The sequence below is a fragment of the Oscarella lobularis genome, chromosome 8 (genome assembly GCF_947507565.1).
Source record: "Oscarella lobularis chromosome 8, ooOscLobu1.1, whole genome shotgun sequence".
NCBI classification, from domain to species: Eukaryota; Metazoa; Porifera; class Homoscleromorpha; order Homosclerophorida; family Oscarellidae; genus Oscarella; species Oscarella lobularis.
This window is the reverse complement of record NC_089182.1, coordinates 1,792,865-1,816,911: the sequence shown is the minus strand read 5'-3', so window position 1 is coordinate 1,816,911 and position 24,047 is coordinate 1,792,865. Positions and strand designations below refer to the sequence as shown.

The window sequence follows — 24,047 nt, the reverse complement described above, 5'->3', positions numbered from 1 at the left end:
TCTTTCTAACTTGATCCCTAACGGAAAAAATGCATTTCTATTTACGTCACGTGACATCCGTTTCTTTCCACCGAATTACTGTATTGAAAATCAAAGATAATGAAGTTTTAGAAAATGGTATAAAGTGACAGACGAGTTTATGAAAGCCGTCATATGTTGTTTGAAACTGGAAAAAAACGAACTTTTCTGTGTTCTTAGCAAAACGTATAGAAACGTTGTCTGCGGTGAAATCAAAACCGTTTTCTTACAAAATAGACGTAAATAGAAATGCTAGACTTCATTGGAAATCCTTGATGTGACGATCAAACGTCAAAACTACGCCAAATGTAAACTACGCTCTGAATTCCTCGCGCGCTACTAAAAGTCCCGTTTGGCCATTTATGCTGGCACGAGCTGCTGGCACGCACTGTACTGTATTTGATAATGTGCTCTGTATATTTGAGGAGGACCGGATGATCAACCGTCAGTTTGAAATTTTGCTCTCTCTTCTCACGTTTTTGGCAATCTTCTCACTTGTAAATATTTCTCGAATTAGTGAAAAACATGATCATCGTTATTCTCGTTTTCCGAAATCATCGTTTTTTCCTGAATTTTCGTCAAGTTTTCAAAAAATTTTCTAACTTCGTCGATTCTTCCCGTATTTTACCCGCGTGATTACGTAATGGTTTTCAGATTCTCTTTGAAGATTAATTATTGGGCCATATTGGTTCGTCATCGTTTCAATTACAAAATCATGATGGCTCGTCATCGTTTTCAATTCAAATTCAAGATTGACTCTCGTCTATATTCTTCTGTCGTGTATTTCAATCGTGAAATTTGCCAGGGTTTTTTGCTACTACTTCTCTTCCTTTGTGGGGATGTTGAGCTTAACCCGGGCCCTGTGAAATATCCGTGTGGTTGGTGCAGTAAATCGGTTAGATCTGATCAAGAGAGTATTCTTTGTGATTTCTGTCAACGTTGGTATCACTCTAAATGTGAACGTCTGCCACCTTCTGATTACACTTATCTCTGCTCTGAATCAGATTCTCTAGAATGGGAGTGTTCCCGTTGTGCTCTTCCATTCACAAATTTGAATCTTCATTCGGATGAATCGTCGTCATTAGACTCCATCATACTTGATGACAATTTGAGTTCCACATCGACTGATTCAGTCATGATTTCCGCATTGGATAATGACACGTCTTTGCTCTTGGACCCTTCGAATCTAACTCAATATGGGGAGCCTATCACTTCTCTTCGGTCCTATCACTGCTCAAACTCTGGTGTCATCTTTGCACATCTCAATATCAACAGTCTTATTGCCAAACTGGACTGGATTCGACTCATTCTACGACGTTGTTCAGTGGATGTTCTGGCACTCTCTGAAACAAAGCTGGATGACTCCATCTCTAATAATTTTCTTTGTGTCGAGGGATTTGAGCTTTTCAGAAATGATCGCTCACGTCATGGCGGAGGCGTCTGTTTATATGTCTCAAGCAAACTTTGTTCTTCATCACTTCCAGCTCCGGATTCACTACAAAATCTAGAAGTGATTCTTGCGGAAATACGCCTTCCTGGAAAATTGAAGAGTATTGTGGGAGCAATTTATCGTCCTCCGTCAAGTAGTGTCTCCATCTTCATCGACTCTCTTTCTTCAATGTTAGATCACATCTACTCAGCTTCGTTCTCAGATGTTTTGCTGATGGGGGATATAAATGTCGATCTCTCGAGCTCCTCGAAGACTTCAACGCAAGTCTCAGATTGCCTTGATCTCCTCCAACTAAAGAATTTAATTACTTCTCCTACTCGCGTCACTTCGTCTACGTCATCTCTTCTGGACGTAGCTTTGTCATCGATGCCAAGTTCCTTTACAGCACCTGCGTCTATTGATGCATCGGGTATCAGTGATCATAACCTTATCTGTGTCGCCAGAAAGGTGCATCTTTCATCGTCTCGTCCTCCTCGTTTTTCTCGCAAGCCTCGAAGTGACTCGTCTGCCTTGGACTTTATTGAAGATCTTTATCATGTCCCTTGGTCTGTGATATCATCCTTCACTGATGTTAATGATCAATGGGACACGTGGAAGTCATTATTCTTGGACGTGGTAAATCGTCACTTTCCTTTATCCTCGTCACGCCGGCGCAAACACTCTTCTCTTCCTTGGATGACTAAACAAATCATTGTTGACATCAGACAAAGAAATTTCTATCGAAAAGCCTCAATTTCTAGAAAGCGCCCTTTGGAGGAAAGGCGGTTTTTCAATGAAAAGTACAAGAAACAAAGAAATGTAATCAAGTATCGCTTACGAGCGGCTAAGGAGAACTTTTTCATTGAGAAATTGACACTTCTTAGTCACAATCCCGCTCGGTTTTGGTCTACCATCAATTGCATCACGGGACGACGTAAAGTTGTGTCTGATCAGCTCCCTTCTGCTGGTGAATTATGTGATCAATTCGCATCAGTAGTTGGTATGTCACAGAGCTCAGAGCGTCGGCCTCGTGGCCTACTAGAAGAAGATTCTCTTGAAACGCATTCTCAAGCTGATGACGTTAATTCTTCAATTTTATTCAACTTCCCCTTAGTGTCATCAGATGAGGTCTCGGACCTCCTTAGAAGAATTGACGTCAACAAAGCCTCGGGTCATGATGGAATTGATGGGAAATTTTTAAAAATGGGAGCGTCTGCAATTTCACCATCATTGGCAAGCCTTTTTAATACTTCTCTCCAATCTGGGGTATTTCCAGATGAGTGGAAGTGTGCCAAGGTTGTTCCCATTTTCAAATCGGGTTCAAGACTTGATCCCAAGAATTTTCGCCCGGTATCGTTGCTGCCAATTGTCTCAAAAATATTGGAACATTTTGTCTTTCAATCTTTATGTGGCTACTTCGACAAGCACCTTCTTATTCCTGACTGCCAATTTGGCTTTCGAAAATCTCGGTCAACTCAAGATGCGATGGTTTGTTTGACTCAAGATCTTTTGTCTGGCAAGGACGCAGGTCTTCGCTCGGCGGCTGTCTTTCTTGATGTTAAGAAGGCCTTTGACACAGTCGATCACAGTTTACTTCTCCGAGGTCTGTCATCGTGTGGAGTGAAGGGAAAGGTCCTGGCATGGCTCTCTTCTTACCTCTTGGATCGTCGACAATTTGTCTCGGTCGGCTCTACTGCTTCGAACTTGTCGCCAGTTAGGAGAGGAGTGCCTCAAGGTTCAAAATTAGGTCCTCTTTTATTCAATTTCTTCACCCGGAACATCACCTCGGTCGTCTCTTCTCAATCGTCTCTAATCCTTTACGCAGATGATGCCTGTCTTTATTCCAGCAACGAAACTTTTGAGGGAGCGGTTACTCAACTACAACAAGATATTAATAGTGTGACTTCATGGTACTCTGAGAATCTGATGGCTCTCAATGGTCAAAAATCGGCTTTTCTGCTTTTTCCCAAGTTTCGTGATACTGAAGACACGTCGATCTATACGGTTTCGGTCAATAATGTCATTCTGTCGCCTTCACCTCACGTGAGATACCTCGGGGTTTTGATTGATAGTCGTCTATCGTGGAAACCGCAGATGGACAACGTCATTAGGAAGGTTGGCCGAAAAATTGGTGTTCTTTACCGATGTCATCGTCTGTTATCCAACGCAGCTCGACTAGCGTTTGTTCGCTCAGTCATTCAACCGGACCTTGACTACGGGGCTGCCGTTTGGGCGGACGGATCAGCTGGCGTAATCAGCCGCTTAGCACAGATAGAAAAGAGGTATCTCCGTTGTCTGGCTGGTTTGCGTTATGACGATTCTACGGCCTCTGTTGGAGGAGTAGCAGCACTTCTCGATCTATTTCGTCTCAATCCAATTCGCACAAGGTATGCTACTCAACTAGGAATGTTGAGTTACCGCTGCTTGTGCAACTCCGCCACAGCTTCTGTTCTCGCGGCGAAAATTGGGCGTATTCAGCGCACCGGTGCCGCCACTCGTCTCAGTGCTTCTGGGGTCAACGTCATCCGACCACGCACCGAGGCACTTCGTCGTTCTCCATTCTTTCGGGCTCAAACTCTATGGAATTCGCTTCCGGCAATCATAAGAGGGAGTAATGATCCCGCGATCTTTAAATTGGGCCTGAAGAACTATTTCAATCAAAACTCTGTGTACTGATTTAGAGGTTATATAGTTATAGTTGTAAATATTGTCATTTTTCTCTTTTCTCCTTTTGCTGTCATTCCCCTGTATACGGTTTCCTGGAAGATCGGCCCACGTGCTGAAGGATTTCCGTATTAAAATAAAACTGTGAACTGAACTGAACTGAATGTGTACGGGTCATATTTCCTGTTACCCGTACACGCGTACATACCCACCCATATACTGTACATGTGACTGGATACTTTTGATTGTGACGTCAGAGCGTGACAATCAAAACTGTCGTTTCGGTTTCTCAGCGCATTTATAACACGGAAAATAGCACAGATCAATTGGAAATAAGGGTTTCTAAGCATTTTTTTCGTTTCTGAAAGAAAAAACGCTTTATTCGCACCGTAAATCGCCTTTTTCGGGTCACCGTTTTGGGCCCCATTTCACGCATGCGCTTTACAAAGTAAGGGTTTTTCCTATGTCACGTCACAATACTGTACCGAACAGACGTACATACATACATACATACAGACACTTCCGGCCCTAAGATCACGTTTGAGAGAGCCTCCCTCCTTCGTTATACGGGCTCCACCCGTACAACTGCGGTGGTCGGCTCCAATAGGTAAGAGAAATTCATAAAACATCTCAATAGGTAAATACCGGTAGTTTTTCTCGTATTGCCAAAAAACGTAGGCCCTGCATCTTTGCGCGCGAACATTTACAATTGGCGGAATTTCTCTGATGTCTATATCACGTGCACATGCAGGGCGTAGACATGCTCACCTTTCTGCTCCTGAGTCTCTCGCCGTTGCTGTTGCAAGGGGAGACAGTCGTGCAATATCGCGTAAGCTCTTCTAGGTGGAACGACGACAAGACAACGATTTTTTCAACAATCAAAGAAGCCCAGGCGGCCGTGCGAGCTTGTCTGATTGATTTCTCGTGCTTCGGCCAGGCGGATCGCATCGACGTTCGCATCGATAGAGGCCGATACGAGCTCGCCGAAACTTGGCGTTTGACGCCCGAGGATTCCGGTCCCATTCCCGTGCGATGGATCGGAGGAGCGGGTGTCGTCCTCTCGGGCGGCACGGCCATCACGAATTGGGAACGCCTACCGGGCGGACCTCTGTGGACGGCAACGGTGCCGTCCAACGTGACGCACTTTAATCAACTTTTCGTCAATAGCGAACGTCGCACGCGAGCTCGCACGCCGAACCTCGGAGACTACCACAAATGGAAATCGCCTCTGTGCGAATTACATCGCGGACACATCGACACTTGCTCGCTCTGGGCTCGCTACGGATTCGTCTACGACGGTGATGACGTCAAGAGCCAGTATCGAAATGAAAAAAACGTCGAATTCGTCATCTATCACGGCTGGACGGCGAGTCGGCATCACCTCCGAAACGTCGTGACGGAAAACTCTTCGGTTATTTTCACAAATCCGGCCGAGTATCCGATCGGCCATTGGCCCAATCACGATTCCGAGTCGGGCGGTCGCTACTACATCGATAATACGTTCGAAGGACTCGACAGTCCCGGCGAATGGTACTATGACGAGTCCAATCGAAAAGTCTTATATTGGCCTCTGTCCGGCGAAGACGTGCCCGGTCTCGATTTCGTCGCCGCGCGTCTGACGCAAATCGTCGACGCGTTCGGTGTCAAAAACACGCACATGACCGACATGGCGATTCAGTACAGCGACTGGTCGTGCGGCGAGACGGAGAAGTGCGATCACCAGTCGACCGAATGGCAGACGACGGCGGCGATACGAATCCGTAAAGCGGAAAACGTCACGCTCGACGGACTTCACATTCTCAATCACGGCCCCTACGCCGTGTGGATCGACGACTCGTCTCAAAACGTCGTCGTTCGATCGTGCTTCGTCGAAGATCTCGGCACGGGAGGAATTCGAATCGGCAACAACGATTCGTCGACCGACGTCGACGACGCCGTGCAGAACATCCTCGTCTTTAATAACACTATCAAAAACGGCGGTTGGGTATTTCCGTCCGGCACGGGCATATTCATTCAGTTCGCCTACAACGTCAACGTGTCGCACAACGAGGTCAGTTACTTCTCCTACACGGGAATCTCCGTCGGTTGGTCGTGGAACTTTAACCCGACGACGAACGGCGGACACTACGTCGGATACAATCACGTCTACAATCTCGGCCTACGACGCGAACTGGGCGACGCGATGGCCTGCTTCTATACGCTCGGCATCGACAACGGGACGCGCATCGTGAACAATCTCTGTCACGACGTCTACGCGTTCTACACGGGCGGCTATTGCGTGTCGCAAGATCAGGGCAGCAGCGGTCTCTTCATCGGCGACAACGTCTGTTTTCGGTTCACCGGATCGCCGCAGAATCAGCACTACGGCGTCAATAATACGTACGAAAACAACATGTTTCTCGACGGCTACGCGTCGTCGTGGACCGATCGCAATGCGGGCGCGCTGAGAACGTCGCCGCAAGCCGACTTGCCGAATAGTTTCGCGCTTCGAAATAACATCGTTATGATATCGAACGAGTCGGCGCTTTTGTTCGACGGGAATTGGAACGATACGGGGTCGCCGAGATGGAGCTACGAGCTCGATCGAAATGTGTACTGGAGCACGGCGAGCGATTTGAGTCGGGCCAGCGTTTTTGGTGGATGCACGGCTCGTATGTGCGGATCTCGTGCGTTTAACTATACGTTAAGCGAGTGGCAGAAGAGCGGTCGCGACGTTCATTCTGTCGTTGCCGATCCCATGTTTGCCGACCCGGAGCGATATCACTCGCTCAATTTTGAACTCAAGGCCAATTCACCGGCTTTGCGACTGGGATTTCGGCAAATTGACCTTAGTCAAGTTGGGCCGTTGCCTTAGCTAAACTATAGTTCTGTGACGTTGTTTTTTGCTGCGAACGCCAATTTACGTTGCATGCCGGCGCGTGATCAATCACGATGTAGGTGCATGAGTAATCGCGTACAGTGTCGGTGGTCCTTATCACGTGCCGTACTCAAACGCAAGTGCTCTCGGTGCCACCTCTCTCCTCAAAAGACTCTACGATGATTTGGCGCTATTGTGCTCTTTTCTGCATACTAGCAGTCGCTTTCTGCGAGGTAAGACATCGTAACAATTGACCTAAGCGTACAATGTACGAGGAGGAAGTATATGCGATACGTAAAGTCTACTCTAAGTCGTACGTAACCGTGGTCTTTTTCAGGCTGGTCGAAATGACACCAGAAAGCATTGCGAAGGCAAATGTCGTCAATACAGTAGGTTCGGGCCCCTCCCCTTCACGTGAGAACGTTAAATTTCCCCCGCGACACAGCGCCGCACCCGCGAGCCGAAGAGGTGATGCGACTGAAGGAGCTCTTGCACGCCGAATGCGTTCATAAGCACCAGTGCCCCACCCCCAAAGCGGCGATACGAAATCAGCCGTGCGAGAACGGACGCAGCGGCGAGTACGAGTGCAGCAACGTCGACTTGCTCGCTTTCGTGCCGCTCGATAGCATGGGCTCGTCCGGCGACGGCAACGACATTTGGGGATGGACAGATCCGGAGTCGGGACGCGAGTACGCCGTTGTCGGCGCCGTCGATTTGACGGCGTTCGTCGACGTGACCGAGCCGACCGAACCGCGCGTCATCGGCACACTTCGAACGCACACGACGAGCAGTCTGTGGCGCGATATCAAAGTGTTCAACAACCACGCGTTCATAGTCAGCGAAGCGTCTAATCACGGCATGCAGGTATAGGATCGGAAGGAGATCTATTTAGATCTGTTTCCTAACGGGCTTGATTGATTAATCATAATCAATCGTCGTTTCTACTAGGTTTTCGATTTGACTCAACTGAGAGATGTGGCACCGGGCGAACCAGCCCGCGAGTTCACCGAAACGGCTCACTACCCCGAATTCGGCAACTGTCACAACGTCGTCGGCAACGAGGACACGGGCTTCATGTACTGCGTCGGTTCGCGCACGTGCAGCGGCGGCCTTCACATGGTCGACGTGAGCAACCCCAACGATCCCCAATACGCCGGCTGCTTCAGCCAGGACGGCTACGTCCACGACGCCCAATGCGTCGTCTACAAAGGACCCGATCAGCGCTACGCGGGCAAGGAAATCTGCTTCTGCTACGACGAGGACACGCTGACCATTGTCGACGTTCAGGACAAATCGAATCCGATCCTATTGTCGCGCGTGCCGTACAGCAATAACTACTACACCCACCAGGGTTGGCTAACCGAAGATCACACGCATCTTCTACTCGACGACGAGCTCGACGAGCTGTACGGATCGAATAAGAACACGCGAACGCTCATATGGAACGTCAGGGATCTCCAAGAGCCCGCGCTCATCAATAGCTTCTATTCGGAGAAAACCGCCAGCGATCACAACCTCTACATCAAGTGAGGAAAACGCGAACGCATGTGTCAGTCGTACGTGGTGGTGTAAGGGTTTCGCTTCTAGGGGCAAGTATGCGTACCAATCGAACTATTGCGCCGGACTGCGCATTCTGGACGTGAGCGGCATCGACGAAGGCGAACTGAAAGAAGTCGGCTACTTCGACCTCGCGCCCTACTGCAGTTCGCCCGGCTTTCAAGGCGCCTGGAGCAGTTATCCCTATTTCAATAGCGGTACGATCGTCGTCAACAGCATCGAACTGGGTCTGTTCGTGCTCCGATTCAACGAACCGTAAACGCTTTTGCTGACTACGCTTTATGTGTTTTTTTTTCGGTGTATGTGTACGCGTCTTTTGTGTATTCAAATCTATCTGCGATTGCTGTCGCGATGCGTTCGTGTGAACCAGAGTCGCAGTTGCCGGGTCGGACGCGAATTCCACGCCGTCCACGCGACGAATCCGGTGAGAAATGCGACGCTGTACGTCAGTGCGTAATCGTACGTCGCGCGATGACGCGACGGCAGCGGGCCGCGATAGTCGTCGTCCGTCAATTGAACGTCGAGACGCGGAGTAAGATCTAAAAGGACGCGCGTGATCAATTTTTTTAAATAAAACGGGCCTAATATACCTGTACGATTATTAATGAAATCGATTAAATTTTCGAGACTGAACGTCACGTTGAACCGAAGTCTCGCCCAACCCCGATGAAAGAGCAGAATCGTCGGCAATCCCATTATACCAAATCGACTATTAATCCTAAAAAAATTCACTCAATGAATAATAAAAAATTAATTAATGAAATTAAAATATCTGTTTTTTATTTTGTACGTACGAGGAAACAATCGACGCATTGTAGGCAACAAATTTGAGATCGGGATAGACTCGCGGCAGGGCGTTGAACGCTGGCGCCGCTTTCGCGCTGAACGGGCACCAATCGGCGTAGAATATGACGGCGACGCACGGACTCTCCGACGTCGACGAATTGAGTCGATTTTCTAGGCTTTCGGGCTCGTCGACGAGCTCCAAGAATCGATTCTCGGACGTCGACGACGATTCGTCTCTTCGACATCGAATCGGTCGACATGTCTGGGAGTTTTCGACGCTGTCGCTCGATTTGGGGGGTCTGGAAGAGGTTTTGGGTGCGGTTTCGCCTTTGGTCTGTCGTACGAACCTGCAGAGGTCTTCGTACGATGGACGCTTGCAGGTCGGAGCGGGTGGGGGCCCCACTCTTGCTAACGGTCGGTGCTCGAATGCGAGGCGATCAGACGAAGCAAGCAAAAACCAGCAGCCAAGAAGAAGAAGGACGACATTCTGCTTTCTACGGGACATGGTACGGGATCCAATGCAAATTCAATAAAAGAAAAGGAAATGTTTGTTTTTTTTTTCGACTCGACATAAACTGTGCTGCGCACTTACGACTGCAAATAAGACTGAATTGATTCTCCCACCAAATCTTCAATACTTCGTATTACAACTTGGCACTGCATTTCGACTTCCCTCGAGTCATCTGCACCCAAATCAGCTATTTCTTACAGCTAAACAAACAATCAACTGACTCACCTTCCATCAATTCCGCCAGAAAAGGAATCGTTTCTGGTAACAGCGTGACAAATTCCTCGCCCATTTTTAGATACAGCTCTTGCATGACATACAAAGCAGAAAGCCGCACCTGCTCATATAAAAACAATAGCAACAAACATCTCAGAAGCCTTTCATTACCTTTGAAGAGCGATCCCTTGTCTTTAAAAGTACTTGATAATTGAGGGCCTTCCATTGACTCCTATCCTTTGCGGCGCAAGCCAATTGGGATATACAGGGTGCAAGGTGACCCTTTACCCGTTGTCCATCGTCATCGTCTCTACCCAAATTCTCTATCTGATCGACGAGAGACTGCATCAACGTTAGGAAAATGTCCTTCCTGACAAAGCCCTCGCTTGCGTTGAGGAAAGTCTTGTGGAGACAGTCGAGAATTGAAAAGACAAGAATGTTTGACATCTGCGTAGCGCGACTCTGATCGGTTTCCATCGAGTCTTCGTCTGCGTCATCAAAATACGAGGAGTCTAGTAGGAGCTATCTGTTATTGTCCTCCGAAATCCCGCCGGAAAATGTACCTGTTTTAATAGTGTTGTTAGCATCCAGTAGAGAAGCTGCATTGCTCAGCAATGGACCAGCAAATAGGGTAAACAAGCTCATGAGCTTAGCAGCCATACTAGAAAGAAAACGGCTGAACGCTTCCTCAACAGTAACTTTTTCATTAATTTACCTGTCTGACAGCCGATAAAACGTCAGAGATCGGTCTTTTGGCGATCCCGCTTTCGTCGCCCAATTGAAAAGCTAAAGAAATGGTGAGACAAATACTGCAAAAAGTAGAGCTCTCGACACTGCACGCACTCTCAAGTACATAGGTCGAAGATTGTTCTCTGAAAGCTTTACGATATAGGCGACATACGACTTGATGACACTGTCTTCAACCCAAGCAACGTCGTTCAAATTAATCTGAAGTAGAAACTCGTTATCTACCCCAAGAAAGAGCAAGAAAAAACCCACCTCTTTGTGCAGTGTCCTATAGTCCAGCGCCTTTAGAAAGAAACTTGCCAACTGAGATGAGTACGTCGTTGCATCATCTCGGTTCATCGACGACACAGCGTCGCAGAGAATACTCATCAAGGCAATAATCGATGACTAACAAAAAAGATTACTGTATTGTATTTCTAAACAAATGGCAAGACTTACTCCATCTGAATCGGCCGAATAGACGTCGCTAACTGCTGGCAACATGACCCGCGTCGGAACTGACTTCGCTATCGCCGATCTAAGGCGCAGGGCATTAGAATGTGCATTTGCCTAATAGTGTGTTTACCTAATAGACTTCACTTTTTCACCCACTTTTGATAGCTGGCCTTCCTGGCATAGGCTGGGATGACAAACCTAACGAAAAATTGACTTATTCCCTCTATCATTAAGTGGTGACCAACCAGTTTCAGGATACGTCTTAGATAAGGACTCAGAAATTTTGAATAGTGTTCAACTACTTTCAACAAGCCGGAAGCAGCACTCAATTGAAGCAATTCCACGCTGTACCAGCCAGGATAAGTAATAAAGAAAGAACTAATGCTCTTTTAGCTCACCTAGAATGCTGAAGACAATTCATGAAGCCAGGCAAAAACCGCGGCAAATAAGAAAGAAGACGCGCTCCGAGTGCACCGTACATGTGGCTAAGACACTGAATAGCGCTTGCCGTCAGCTAAAACAATTTATACAAATGCTACTATGAATTGCATATAATCTTGATCCGTCGCACCTGATACGGCACCTCTTCGCGCGAAACGATGTCGGTGCAGAGCGTTGCAACCTGACGATGATACCACATAAAACTTGTTTCATTTTTTCACGTCATTTTTTACTTCTCCAAACTCTTCAGGGTTATCATCAGCGAGAGCCCTCACTAGGAGAGTAAGCCCAGACAAAGCCGCTTGCCGATTTTGGATCGGTTGCGCGTCCTCTTTAACAGTTTGAAGCAGTTTCGCCATCATTTCCATTAGAGCACTGACCTGAAAGTCGGTGGCAGTAGAATGAAACGATTTACCCTCTAAGTTTGGTACTCACCTGCTCAGCACCGACTCTGCATTTCGTGGATACGAGGTGGTTATTAAACAGATCCATTGCCTTTCGTCTAACTGTTGCATTTTCGTTTTCCAGCAATTGGGTCGTTATCTCAATCAGAGCTTTACTCGACAGCAAAGCCGATAACTGTGAATTAGAAAGAGCATAATGCTCGTCGACGGTACTGTAAATGCAAGGTTTGTTCCTACCTTTTCTATTATTTCGTACTGTTTTGATAGAAATGCTTTCCAGAAATTGACCGTTGCATCGTGAACGTAGGCGTCCACAGATTTGGCAGTCTGACTAATCAGAGTCAGCGTCTCCTCCAGTAGTCTGCAAGCGGATACTGTATTACGTAACGAAGTGTCTCAACAAACGCAAACCCACAGCATGTAGTTTGAAGCTAATTTGCTTTCTTCTTCGGAATCCAAAGCCAATACCTACAATTTTCACTTGACGTAAAGTAGTTCGTTCTTAATCTATGGCTCTTTCCTCACCTTGACTGCAAATGACTCGCCGGCTAAGACTTTGACGACCACTTCAATTGCAGCGACCTTAAAAAGTCGCAAATCCCTCGAAGTGTTGGCAACGACGTCAAAAAGCCGTCGAAGGCGTCCCGACTTTTTAAAACGCGCCACGGCACGACCTAAAAAAACACGCACTACAAGAATTTTCAAAATAAGCACATTTCCTTTCAACCTTGAGGCTTGTCTTCAGGCAATTCGCGAACGAACCGCAACAAATTGATCAGAGCGGCAGCCTAAAAAGAAAGAATAGAATAACACTGACAGGAAACAAAGGATTGCCACTCGTTGCCTGATGCAAAGCAGAAAAGCCGTGGAAAAGCGCCACGCAGAAAGGCTGCGTTGCCGGCGAAGCATCGACAAACTAAAAAACATATATATATATATATACAAGGTAGTGGGTCTCTTTTCAGTTATGCACTTTTGGAGCTGTTTTCTTATCGCTGCTTACAACGCACTGTTCCAGGAGCATGACGACGGCCGCGTGAAGGTGCGCCTCGCTTCCGATCGTAGCAAGCAGATGCTCGAACACGGGCGATTGCCGATGGCGAGGTATGTGCGGCAGCGCGTCGACAAACACGCGCAAAATCGATACGGCAAGTTCAAGTGCGGACTCGCCTTTTTTCTAAATAAATCAATAACTATTAATTAAAAAAAGGTGACGTCTAAAGCAACGCGCACCTTTTTCGTTTCAAGCAGAGCGGGTATAACCGTTTCGACGGTTTTCGTTACGACCTGCATACTGTAATTGTCGTCCATTCGCAACAGACTCGCTCCCATGAACGTAAAAATGGGCATGATCTTGTGCAAAACGTGATCCTACGCAAATCAAAAAAAAATCACACGTTTGCGCCGATGCCCGCGCTCTTCGTACGGGAAAAAGCGACGCAGCCGTGTTGAGTAAAACGAGAGCGTGCTGATGCGTTTGAGGATTAGTCGAGAGTCGGACGCATTCCACGATCAATTCGACGTTGAAATCGCCTTCGAGAAGGACGTCTGGAAGAGAAAGCTTCGCTATAGGATTCGAAAGTAAGATATCCGCAAAGACTTCACCCTGGTTTTGGCAAATATTCATGAGGCACGAGAGAACGAGCTGAACGGCGTAGTCCAGCCTGAGATTGTCGCCGTCGCTGAGGTGCAGAGCTCTAAGAAAAGTCATCGCGAAGCACGACTGGACGAAGAAAAAAAATGCACCTGTTGAGAACGTCAAAAAGAGGAGATATGACTGAATTTGGCTTGTGAAGACGTTTCCGCTGTTGAAGTAGTTCCAAAACAAAGAGGGCTCTCTGCCAAGCTTGTTCGTCAACTGTGCCGGTAGTAGCCGCGGACCGAACATGGCTAAAAAAATCGTCTGAAAAATAGAAGTGTCTCTCTCTCTCTCTCTCTATTGATGCACCACCTCCTCAATCGTTTTGCGGGCGTTCCTTCAGACGATGCTTCCTTCGTGACTTTTCGCAATTCGTATACAACGTGCGCCGTCTTAAAGGGAATCTATAAAAAAGTATCGTGTCAAAAAAAGAATTAGACTTAGACTTTTCAACCTTGAGAAGAACGTTCTTGAATGCCTGCACGTCGTCCGCATCGTCGTCGATGAGGGCAAAATCCAGCAGTTTGGAAAACACTTGTTGCTGCAGCTCACCACTAGGCAAAGCCCTAAAGAACTCCTTAGTCACCTAAACAATGCCCAGAAAACGTAAAAGAAACGAACGGCGTGCTCTCATTCGCCTCTTACCTGTTTCAAAATACACGTACGCGGAGACGGTAGCTCCTGGCCTCCTCCGCACTGAAGTGCCCGAAGAAAGACGGTCCTGGCGTCGGGACTGCTTCCCAAGAGCGATGCCGCTGGGGGCGTGTAGGCCTGGAGAAGTAGAATGAAACATTTGTACTCCACTGGAGAGAGACCTGCCAGAAGAGATCAGAGTATAAGTCTTAGTAAGTGCACTGTATCCCAATTAGTTCTACAGTTCGATCGTTTCCGGTGTCGCTCAAGAAGAATTTTCAACAGAGGCAAACATAGCCGAAGTTTTGCCTATACTCAAAAAGAGTTTGCTGAGAACCTATTTTCGCCAAAAAAAAAGTATCTTGCCTCGCAATCGACGAGTCGACACGTCTCCAAAAGACTGACTCTCGCGTTTGGCGGCGTCTCGACGTCGACGACGACGTTGAGCACGCACGACAGGACAGAACTCGACGGCGACGTTGATTCGCGAGCGACGAGTTGCGCTACGCGATTGTGATCGGTCTCGATTTCGGCAGAGTTTTCGCAAACGAGGCAACAGAGTTGATAATAACAACACGAGGAGGCCTCTCTCTCATTCAACGCCTCCTGCACGAGTCGCATGCACGCCAAGGCAGAGTGACGCAGCAGCGGAACGGGACTCGATAGCACAACGAAAAGAGCAGGAACAACTACAGAAGAAGCCGCCATCAAAACGCTTATACGTATGCAGTACCGTTCAAAAGTTTCAGTGTGGGAAACTTTTGAACGGTACTGTATAAACTGCACTTAATTAATAATTATTTACAAGAGGATGTCTGACTGAGGATTTCCTTCACATCGTCGTCGCGAAGAGATTTGAGTATTGCTTGGGTCGTTTTTAGGCTCCTGATTTGAGTGGTCGCCGAAAATGGAGAGCGCATTATTTGCCGGTCTTCATCGTCAACTAGAACGCGACCGACAAATGAAGTGGGAAGTATTGCCGGATGAGTCGTCCAGAAAAGCGTAAAAAATTGCAAGAGTGATTTGACGTCGGAAAATGCCTCCTGCGTAGAGGTACGCATCGAATTAGGCCTAACGCTCGTATGCGAGCTCGCGCTTGAACCTCACGTTTAGAAATTCGTTCATCAATTCGCGAAATTCCCCGCAAAACTTCAAAGAGCCAACATCACCAAACGAACCTTCGGCAATCAAGTCGAAGCATCGGAGAAGAACCTAAAGAAAACAGCGTTCGCGGAAAACAGAGCCATTATCACCGCACCTCAACGCTTTCAATTCCAGGAGCGGATACAGATAGATCTAGCCACTTTTTCCCTGCACAAAGACGAACGTCAATAAAAAAAGTGGCGAATTGAAGATAATCCACCTTCAGCCGCGGTAAAGCGCACGTAAGACGACTTTATAGCGTCGGCCACTCTGAACAGCAGCGGCGCTTTGGCGATCTTCAAAACGTCGCCACGCAACCTCTTTCGAGACAAAAGAGGACGCAGAGCCGTTTCAAGATCCTGGCGTGAAAACGGACCCAAATCCTAGCAGAAATCTACTTTGATCCCTTTTTTTTCTTCTTAAATTTAAAACTCGGCTCTCGCCTTTTTCGTTTCTTCTTCTCGTAGTTTGGACAACTCTAGCATTTCCGGGTAGATCAATTCCAAGGCTATGCCGTGTATCAGGGGCCCCCATTCCTCATCCATTCCTCGCAATAAACAGTCCATTACGCACAAAACGATACTTCGCAAGGGAGCTCTCTTGGACGACTTCCTATAACGCCGCACCAAAGACCCAATCTATATAAGGTACACATGTATAATACATATGAAGGAAACGCGCAGTAAAACGTAGTACTAATTGAAGGCCGTTCGTCTTCTCGCACGTCATCCAACCTTGAGCGAGCGCGGACGCCAACGATACGTTAGCCGAAACTAAATCAGCGTCAGAAGGACGACGTGACTCCATCTGATTGATCCATTCTAAGATCAAGAGCGAAGAATGATTGCGCGTAGAAGCAAGAGAAAGAGCGGTAGACCTCGTTCTGACGTCAATCGCGGTAATAGAGAAAGAACGGGAAGTTTGGCCGGCAGTTGAGACCTGGCTACCGCGGAAATAACTTTGAACGAAAACTCCGACGTTTTGGGAAGAAGGACGAAGTGAGGAAGAAGACAGTGGAACAACGCGACGATCGACGTTGAAGATATTGCAGAAAGGAATTTCTCGGAGCAGAGCACCTCTACAGCCATCAAGGACACCTTTCGCCTAATAGAGAAACGATAGGAGAAAAAAATCGGGAAAAAAAAAAAGAGAAACTCTCACCATTCAGCGTGTTTGCAGCGCGACTGATCCAACTGCTTCTCTACGATCTCACACAAAGGCGCTAAGAATTTCTCCGGGTCAATTAGCCCATAGAGATCCTATAGAAATCCTTTTTTCATCAACGCTCAGGCGTGGATGCCAATGTCATGTACCTCGCCAATATCAAGGACGCACCGAACCACAGATGGAGCGTCGTCCTGCAGTCGAGCCCTTAGGGAATCCCTGTAGAAATCGACGTCTATTTCCTCGCTCTAAGTTGAAACAACGAAACAGTTAGAGCCTATATACTATCCCTCTACTACGAACCTGTGATATTTCCGTGAGCGACGTTCGAAGGTGTAGGACCGCAAGTCGTCGTACGTCGACGTTCGGATGATGCAAACTAAGCGTTAGAGTCATGCCGAGCGAACCGGATATTACCTTTTTTTCGAAAAAAAAACGATTTTCAACTCCTAAGGAAGTAGTTGCGTTTTTATTACGGTTCCGTGCTTTAGTCCGCCTAAAGCCAACGCGAGGAATTCCTGAGTCCACGTCAGCATCTCGTCGGATTGAGATGCCGTCGCTTCGGCTCCGCTATCGTCGTCGTCGTCGTCGGCGTCGGCGCCTCTGCTGTCGCCCGACACCTCCTTCAAATGACCCTCCAAGGCGACGTCAAAGTCCGAAGAATGCCTGAAAAAAATAAATTCTCGTGATATTTCTTTTAGGTTTTCTTGTTTTTGACTCTTGCCGAGTCGCCAAGCATCTGATCATCGGCTTCATGACGACGTGCAATTGATTCTTATCGCCGGCACCCATTTTCCGTCGAACTTTCAAATAGCGATGCAGTACAGATCTGGGAAAAGAAAAATCGTCCTTCTCTTCGCGACATAATCGTCTCCTTGCCTCGCTAGACTGACGACAGTCTCGCGATCGATTTTCACCGTCGTGACGATCTTTACAAAAACGTCCGAATAGACGTTGGTGAGCTCCTCGACGTCCATGTCCTCAATTGAGCCCTCGGTCCCAGTCAGACGACTGGTCGCCAGGCCCATCAGCCGGCACCCGAGCAGTCGAATCAACGCGCCGACGTCATGAGAAGCAGAGAGTTTTTGCAGGTGAGGCAGTACGAAACTGCGCCGACAGAGAGCTCGGACGGCTCTAGAGAGAAAAAAATGTAGTTGCTTTGATCGACGCTCTCCTCTAGGTGGAGCATCAGACTTTTTTGTCAATTTGCAATGCGTTTGACTTTCGCACAAGTACGCGAGACACGCCAACGCCTCGATGCCCGTTTCAACTCGCGACGACTTTGATGGACAAACGTTAGAAAAGACAAAAAACAAAGCGTGGCCGAATTCTAACCTTAGATATGACGTCAGAAATCGTCACGACTACTTTCTCGTGCAATTGAACGCGCGACGCCAATTGGGTGACGATCATAAGCGACGCCATCGCATAGTCGACCCATTCGGATCTGAGTCCGACGAGTAGGTGCGGCACGAGCCGACCGATCGTCTCCTCCCCGACGACATCGACGACATCCAAAGCGCCGACGATCGACGAAGCGTAAAACGCGCACAAAGTCTTGAGCGAATTATTCGTCGTCGTCGTCGTTGCCACGGCAACGGCGACGGCACGCGGTATCATGTTGCAGACGAATTCGAACGTCGCCGGCGTGGCGGCGCAGTGGCGCACGAACGCGTCGCGCGCGAGCGGCGCGCCGGCGCGAGTGGACGCCGCGAGCCACGCCCAGCGTCGCTGCTGCTGCGTCGGCGCGTCGAGCGCGACGACGCGCAGGACGCGCGCGAACGTTCGCGTCGCGTAGTAGGGCAGCGCGCACTCGACGAGCGACGTCGCGTCGTGTCGGTGGATCGCGTAGGCGCGCACGAGCCACTCGAGGCACTTGTGCGCGGCTCCGAGGAGAAAATAGGGCGATAGGCGTAGGAGAAAGCGTTCGATTGTCGCCGCGACGAGAGCGTCGCCGTTCGGGCCGCTCGTCGTGCCGCGTTCGAATGATAAGGACGCTTCGTCGAAGAGCGTGTCGGAAAATTCGGCGAAGGCGGCTGCGTTGACGGCGACGAGGTCGGCGAGACCCGCGCGAGCGAGAGCGTGGATTTCGCCGCGGCCGATTGTCGCCGCTTCGCGCCAGTCGAATAAAATCGACGCGCGACAACCTGTTTGCTCCTCGCGAAATTCCGATAGGCCGGGCGCGGCGAGGTTTCTAAGTTGACGAGCGAGAGTCGTACTTGTAGCCATGTGCGTACACGTTATACGGGATAGCAATGTTCGGTGAAACGAAGGACTAATTACCGTTTAGAAAGTTCACAAGAAAATCGTTGAACTGACACTTCTGACGGCTGTTCTTCACTCTTTTGCACGACCATATCAAGTGAAGTACAATCTTTCCTAAATAAATTGAATATAATAAAACGCACGTCAAATCCTATTCAGTAGCCTACCCAATATGAAGAGAATAAAGAGCCCGTTCACGACGAGTAAACTGACCGAGAACATATCCCTCTCGGTCGAGCTGGTGTTTTGACTTGATAGGACTAGGAGAGTCCCCAACATTAGATTTAGAGATATGACGAACAGCGACAACAATTGCAACCGGTGTTCAGACCTTCTCTTGATTGGCTGAAATTGAGCGTGAAGAAGTAGAAACACATTTGCCAGAATTGCCGCTATCGCTACACCGGAGTGACTATCTTGACCGAAAAATTGAATGCCACACGTCAGAACGAATTTGCGAAACATCTCCATTACTTCCCAGTACCAGAACTTTGTCTCGTAATTCTCGGTCAGGAAATGAAGCGATTCAATGATATTGTCACCAAGAGTGACTGGTGAGCGCATCAGAGGTTCGTCATCTTCATCGCCACTGTGCTCTGTTTGTTTGAAAAGTTTGTGTTTGAAGTAGAGACCGACGAACATTAGAATCGGAAGTCCCACGACGTACACCATCAGTGACCAGCAAATTATCCACACCGACTTAGATTCGTCGTAGTTACATTCTAAGCTCAAGTCGGTTTTCAAAAACCATTTGCAAAATGGCTTGTTTGTATCAGACGATAGACATATGCTCAAGCACGTCCACGGTTTGTATGGTAAAACGGCTACTATTTGAGCTGTATTGGCTGGATAGCATACGAATAACAACCACCAACTATTCCGTAGACATGACTTTTGAGCTGACGATGCATTTCGCTCTGATATCGAACCTCGTTTGCGGCATTTCGGTAGAGCAATGTATCTGATTCCATAGTACGTCCAGATCATACATAAAAGAACTGCTTGACAGCTTACGGTAAATATCGGAGTTGTCAGTGCGTTGAGTCTCAATGAGTTTGACAAGCATGATGGTGCTGCTACCGCGATGACGTTCAGTTCAATAATTTTCAGATATTGACCGAATGACAGTAACACGTGTGGCCACCGTATATGAGCCAATGCTTGAATGACTCCGGACATTACTTGACCGAATCCGACGACGATTTTGATTTTTGCTGCTACGTGATCGGCTAGACTGTGTTTGCCACTCTTTTGAACTTTCTCGGCGAAGCGTAGGAGTACAATGACTGTGATCACGAGTGCAATAACGCCTAATATTTGGAGAGCCGTTCTCCATGCCGATGGACATTTGTAGCATTTTTGAAACCAAGAATAGTGCGACGACTCGCACACGGCGCATAGAATGCCTTTGTATCCTTGTGAGCACATGTCTGATTGTCGTATTCGCGTCTTTTGACTACCATCCGCTCCTCCATTGCAACTGTCTTCAATAGGACACCAATGAATTCGAGGAAACGGTTTGGTGTACGCGAGAGTGTCGCGAGAATAATCGTCACTTTTTATCTTCAAATTCTCGACGAAGTGTGCGTATTCATTCTCGAGCTGCGTTCCGTTGTAATCATCGGATATGTTCCAGCTCATCCAATAACCGACTCCAACTGACAGCGAATCGTCTGAACACTTCTGTCCATTGTCAGAACACATGTAACACTCGCCAAATCGATTAAATCTGTAATGATTGTCTAAACAGAAGCAAGCACGATAATGGGCGTCGTTGGTAGTGTTAGTTCCTGCTGGACACACTATGCAGTCAGCCGCGGTCTTGCCGGGACTTCTGTGTAAAGGCACGTATTTCCCATTTCCACAAGATAAACACTTGTTTTGTGCAGTTGTATCTTGATAAAATCCCCCTGTGAAAACGTAACCCGACTAATAAGAATCCTATACTGCTGAGCTAGGACGTTCTACCTGGTGGACAAGGAGAGCAGCCCGATTTACTATTCAAGTGCGATGCATCTCCGTATGTTCCTATTGGGCACTGAGTACAAAGTGCTGACCCCAATGTATTTTCCATGTATTGTTGTTGTTGACAAGCATATCCCATTGCAGAGAAGTATACAGCAGATGGGTAAGTTGCTTTGAGAGTCATATTCGTGGCTTTAGTTACGCAGTGCCTGAGTTTATAGGTGAAAGAGCACGGTTAAAGTAAAACAATCACCTAGCTCATACATCAATTTTACATACACATGAATTGTGTTTGAGAACGGCGGTAATTCGTTTGTAGCCGAACAATTAAGGTAGCTAATAAAAACACTTACTATTATAACGCCCAAGATCCTCTCAATTTTACATAGCTGTACTCTGACTGTGCAAACGAGAGAAAGCAAATGCGTCTCTTGGAATAGAATGAAGTGGATTGTCTTGTAGATAACTAAAGCAATCTTTGAATTTTGCTAATTTTGAGATATAGGTGTTCGTACATTTCGTTTATTTTGTCCAAATCGGAGAACGCCCCCTCTTCGAAAGTTGTCACATTATTTCCGATTAGATTTCTGTAAATCAAAGTATTAGAAACAATGCTAGCGCACGCACTAAATGCACACGCACAGAACTTCCAAGTTGGTCAAAGATCTGAATGTTGCAGCTCTCACAATTCCAATTCTGTTGTACGCAGCGTGTCTTCACCATGGTATACAATGTTTAGCTAATTAATTAATTAATTAATGGTTACAAGTGCATGTTTACATTTCTCGTAAAAGTGTTCTGTTTGAAATTGCAGTCGGCAATTTCTCTAAACGGTTTCCAGAAACGTCTCTAATTAAAAAATAGCCAGAAATTAGGTAATTTTATCCGAATACTATAAGACGTACAAAACGTTCACTGTAATGGTGTCTAGTAGCGCGTCTAGTACGGAAACGTTGTTGTTAAATAAAGTTCTGCATTGCAAGAAGATTAAATTGGGGAGAGCAGCGTATACGCGAGTTATATATACAATTGAGCGATGTAACTCCCCTTCTGAAAAAGAGCGCCGTGTAGCGACGTTATCAGGTTCTCGGACAAATCTCTATATACACGTACAGAATGACATGAAAATTTAGCTTGATCTACTTTTTACAAAGAATAGAGAGCTGTTTGAGCTTTGAATGTGCTTTCCTCCAGGTGTCGGATTTCATTATGAGCCAGTTCTCTATATACATATTCATTTATTCCCTAATGCGCGATTGATGCGTATATGAAACTAACAGCTTTTTGACATGCTACGAGCCTTACAGTGTAAATAGAGAAGATAGCGAAAGAAAAGCTCGACGATCAATTGTGCGAATACGGTTTGACTGAAGCCTTCTGCACTCAGATAAAAATAAGAACATTACATAATGCATGAATGCCGACTACGGTAAATGACTTACAAACAAAAGGCGCAAGGTAGGTCTAAACTATCAGCCGTCAGCTCGCGGATAAGATTCCCGCGTAGATCTCTAGAAAGTCCCAGAAAGTGCACGTGTCCTATAGCGATACTCGATTACCGCGGTGTAACTTGGCTTACGCTTCAAACCGAATTGGGAGCACGCTGTGGCAAGATCCGAGCGACGTCAGCATCCATTTTGTAAGTTTTTCTAAATAGTTGTCGGCAAGATTTCTACGTCAACATAAGAATCAAAAATGCCCTGCCGTTTACTGGTATTAATTATGTACAAATATGACAACTGCGGAAGATAGCTAATTCCTTCTTTACCAATGACTTCCAGGTCGTTTGATTGCAAATTTCTAATATAAAGGAATGCTGTGTTAATTAATTTGCTTCTGCTCACTTGATTAATAATTAATAATTCGTACGTACAAATATTCGAGCCGAGACATATTCGAAAAGGCTCTACTTCCCAGATTTTTGATCCTGTTATGCCCCAGCTCTCTGCCGTACACGGTAAGTAGGTATCCAACTGTCTGCGCGTTCTCAGCTTTCTTACATCGTCATTAGCATATTGTACGTGGTTCCATTTCGAAAAAACCCTTTCGCTGACTTCAAACGGTTTCTGCTCAGGTCTCTAGATGCTCACATTGTGAGACGAACTCTAGAGCGTTATGCACACCATACAATAGGCGGAGATTGTTGGGCAAGACAAATGGCTCTGACAGACGATTCGACCGCCCTGAGCTATGAAAAGAGACATACGCGACGTTGCGTCACACCATACATGTACCTAATTTCACTTGCATCAATATTAAATTTTGAAAATGCTCAAAGTAGTCCGGATCTATATGGTCAATTGCGTTGTCATCAAATACGCTAAACATAACGATTAGCTGCATGCAAAGCGGCTCTCTAGTTAATTAATACAAGGTAGTTGCATTTCGAGGTAGACTCTCGGCGGGAGGCAAACGAGTAAGCGACTTTCGTGAGCAGTCAATGATTCCTCTTTTCAAGTTGCAGGCGCAGTACCGCTGACAGCTCCCATGAATACCGCCAAGGGCGCAGATAAGAAGCAGTAGCAGCGACTCGGACGTGCGGCGAAGCATGGCGTATAGGTAGACGTATACGACAAACTGCCGTGGCGACTGCTTGAGCTTTTGTTTTTATCTGTGCAGCACTTTGAAAGAATAGCTTCGGGAAGAATCAATTCGTATTGAAACTTGAAAGCGAAACTAAATGGAGATTGCATTAGATTACGTGCAGCTGCATGGCATGCAGTGCATGCACCGCCGGGCAGTTTTCCCATGATATACCGTAGTCGCCCGATGAATTCCCAATTAATTAAGCAAACGACGTTTGCAAAACCAGTACAGTAGTCTATGTCAAAGCGTCAGTCTAAGATGAGCCCTCTTTCGGTTTCGCTCTGATTTGCTTATATCGAGACGCTCACAGGACGTGAATGGCATTCCACCGGCATCGCCTTCGGTTTCAAACTGAGCGATATCACGATACTATTCTACTGTAAAACCAGGAAGACCGTGGCCAAACGTGGCCAGAAACATCACGTAGTCTATGCACATGGCGTTGACGACTCGGAGCTAGAAATTATGCGGCAAAGGGTTCGGGGACCGGGGGTTGCCCAAGGCCGATGCGTCGTCGCCGCCACCGCTTTTCAATGAGGACAATAGTTGCGTAGGCGCCTCATCCTTCGAGCGTGCATTCGAGCCAAGTT

At 47.2% G+C, this 24,047-nt stretch overlaps 5 protein-coding genes and 1 long non-coding RNA gene across 8 annotated transcripts; 2 read left to right on the top strand and 4 right to left on the bottom strand.

The window, feature by feature from the left end:
• Window positions 1-703: 703 nt before the first annotated feature.
• LOC136190193 (uncharacterized) lies at window positions 704-4,710 on the bottom strand. The gene is made up of 3 exons (XR_010670519.1): window positions 3,866-4,710; window positions 3,500-3,805; window positions 704-3,444 (listed from the first exon to the last, which is right to left on the bottom strand). It is a non-coding gene; the product is annotated as an uncharacterized lncRNA (long non-coding RNA).
• Window positions 4,711-4,719: 9 nt separating this feature from the next.
• LOC136190184 (thioredoxin domain-containing protein 15-like) lies at window positions 4,720-9,816 on the bottom strand. The gene is made up of 4 exons (XM_065978282.1): window positions 9,659-9,816; window positions 9,320-9,610; window positions 9,116-9,243; window positions 4,720-9,064 (listed from the first exon to the last, which is right to left on the bottom strand). Exons 1-4 carry the CDS (start codon window positions 9,814-9,816, stop codon window positions 8,856-8,858), a joined length of 786 nt encoding a protein of 261 aa, XP_065834354.1. The 3' UTR covers window positions 4,720-8,855.
• On the top strand, window positions 4,862-7,076 carry LOC136190167 (uncharacterized). Its single transcript, XM_065978254.1, has one exon. The coding sequence runs from the start codon at window positions 4,872-4,874 to the stop codon at window positions 6,963-6,965; it is 2,094 nt and encodes a 697-aa protein (XP_065834326.1). The 5' UTR covers window positions 4,862-4,871; the 3' UTR covers window positions 6,966-7,076.
• LOC136190175 (uncharacterized) lies at window positions 7,082-8,877 on the top strand. Its single transcript, XM_065978270.1, has 5 exons — window positions 7,082-7,201; window positions 7,306-7,357; window positions 7,414-7,832; window positions 7,917-8,494; window positions 8,556-8,877. The coding sequence occupies exons 1-5, from the start codon at window positions 7,148-7,150 to the stop codon at window positions 8,782-8,784; spliced, it is 1,332 nt and encodes a 443-aa protein (XP_065834342.1). The 5' UTR covers window positions 7,082-7,147; the 3' UTR covers window positions 8,785-8,877.
• A 51-nt stretch (window positions 9,817-9,867) lies between the features above and the next one.
• LOC136190151 (HEAT repeat-containing protein 1-like) lies at window positions 9,868-18,911 on the bottom strand. The gene is made up of 44 exons (XM_065978229.1): window positions 17,977-18,911; window positions 17,836-17,921; window positions 17,521-17,775; window positions 17,366-17,470; window positions 17,118-17,307; window positions 16,945-17,058; window positions 16,791-16,889; window positions 16,639-16,736; window positions 16,355-16,581; window positions 16,174-16,298; window positions 15,921-16,115; window positions 15,698-15,860; window positions 15,593-15,645; window positions 15,442-15,546; window positions 15,140-15,377; window positions 14,701-15,023; window positions 14,577-14,643; window positions 14,347-14,516; window positions 14,156-14,287; window positions 14,014-14,105; window positions 13,809-13,952; window positions 13,668-13,759; window positions 13,489-13,610; window positions 13,296-13,433; window positions 13,036-13,239; window positions 12,907-12,978; window positions 12,790-12,850; window positions 12,588-12,736; window positions 12,478-12,530; window positions 12,300-12,423; window positions 12,094-12,237; window positions 11,892-12,038; window positions 11,789-11,839; window positions 11,616-11,731; window positions 11,463-11,562; window positions 11,348-11,415; window positions 11,221-11,299; window positions 11,035-11,169; window positions 10,879-10,983; window positions 10,751-10,821; window positions 10,599-10,696; window positions 10,207-10,547; window positions 10,048-10,156; window positions 9,868-9,994 (listed from the first exon to the last, which is right to left on the bottom strand). Exons 1-44 carry the CDS (start codon window positions 18,868-18,870, stop codon window positions 9,900-9,902), a joined length of 6,549 nt encoding a protein of 2,182 aa, XP_065834301.1. The 5' UTR covers window positions 18,871-18,911; the 3' UTR covers window positions 9,868-9,899.
• Window positions 18,855-24,046, bottom strand: LOC136190161 (uncharacterized). Of its 3 annotated transcripts, none has more exons than XM_065978245.1 (20): window positions 23,603-24,046; window positions 23,243-23,547; window positions 23,000-23,191; window positions 22,872-22,949; window positions 22,745-22,816; window positions 22,600-22,671; window positions 22,451-22,543; window positions 22,314-22,382; window positions 22,177-22,248; window positions 22,022-22,093; window positions 21,899-21,970; window positions 21,777-21,842; window positions 21,652-21,720; window positions 21,514-21,585; window positions 21,387-21,458; window positions 21,257-21,337; window positions 21,151-21,207; window positions 20,875-21,080; window positions 19,074-20,816; window positions 18,855-19,020 (listed from the first exon to the last, which is right to left on the bottom strand). In XM_065978245.1, exons 4-20 carry the CDS (start codon window positions 22,883-22,885, stop codon window positions 18,917-18,919), a joined length of 3,006 nt encoding a protein of 1,001 aa, XP_065834317.1. In that variant the 5' UTR covers window positions 22,886-22,949; window positions 23,000-23,191; window positions 23,243-23,547; window positions 23,603-24,046; the 3' UTR covers window positions 18,855-18,916. The 3 variants fall into 3 exon arrangements, with proteins under 3 accessions (XP_065834317.1, XP_065834316.1, XP_065834318.1); XM_065978244.1 differs by having other exon boundaries at window positions 23,629-24,046; XM_065978246.1 differs by having other exon boundaries at window positions 22,741-22,816; window positions 23,243-24,046.
• Window position 24,047: the final 1 nt, after the last annotated feature.

Coding starts and splice junctions, on each gene's coding strand:
- LOC136190167 (XM_065978254.1), top strand. CDS start 4,872: ATGCTCACCTTTCTGCTCCTGAGTCTCTCGCCGTTGCTGTTGCAAGGG.
- LOC136190151 (XM_065978229.1), bottom strand. CDS start 18,870: ATGGCTACAAGTACGACTCTCGCTCGTCAACTTAGAAACCTCGCCGCG. Junction 16,737..16,790: donor GCGTCCTTGATATTGGCGAG/GTACATGACATT, acceptor GGATTTCTATAG/GATCTCTATGGGCTAATTGA. Junction 15,547..15,592: donor CTGGAATTGAAAGCGTTGAG/GTGCGGTGATAA, acceptor TGTTTTCTTTAG/GTTCTTCTCCGATGCTTCGA.
- LOC136190184 (XM_065978282.1), bottom strand. CDS start 9,816: ATGTCCCGTAGAAAGCAGAATGTCGTCCTTCTTCTTCTTGGCTGCTGG. Junction 9,611..9,658: donor TCGTACGAAGACCTCTGCAG/GTTCGTACGACA, acceptor AACCTCTTCCAG/ACCCCCCAAATCGAGCGACA. Junction 9,065..9,115: donor TTTCATTAATAATCGTACAG/GTATATTAGGCC, acceptor GCGTCCTTTTAG/ATCTTACTCCGCGTCTCGAC.
- LOC136190175 (XM_065978270.1), top strand. CDS start 7,148: ATGATTTGGCGCTATTGTGCTCTTTTCTGCATACTAGCAGTCGCTTTC. Junction 7,833..7,916: donor CGTCTAATCACGGCATGCAG/GTATAGGATCGG, acceptor CGTTTCTACTAG/GTTTTCGATTTGACTCAACT. Junction 8,495..8,555: donor GATCACAACCTCTACATCAA/GTGAGGAAAACG, acceptor TTTCGCTTCTAG/GGGCAAGTATGCGTACCAAT.
- LOC136190161 (XM_065978245.1), bottom strand. Junction 21,721..21,776: donor ACCATTACAGTGAACGTTTT/GTACGTCTTATA, acceptor TTTTTTAATTAG/AGACGTTTCTGGAAACCGTT. Junction 21,459..21,513: donor TTGACCAACTTGGAAGTTCT/GTGCGTGTGCAT, acceptor TTTGATTTACAG/AAATCTAATCGGAAATAATG.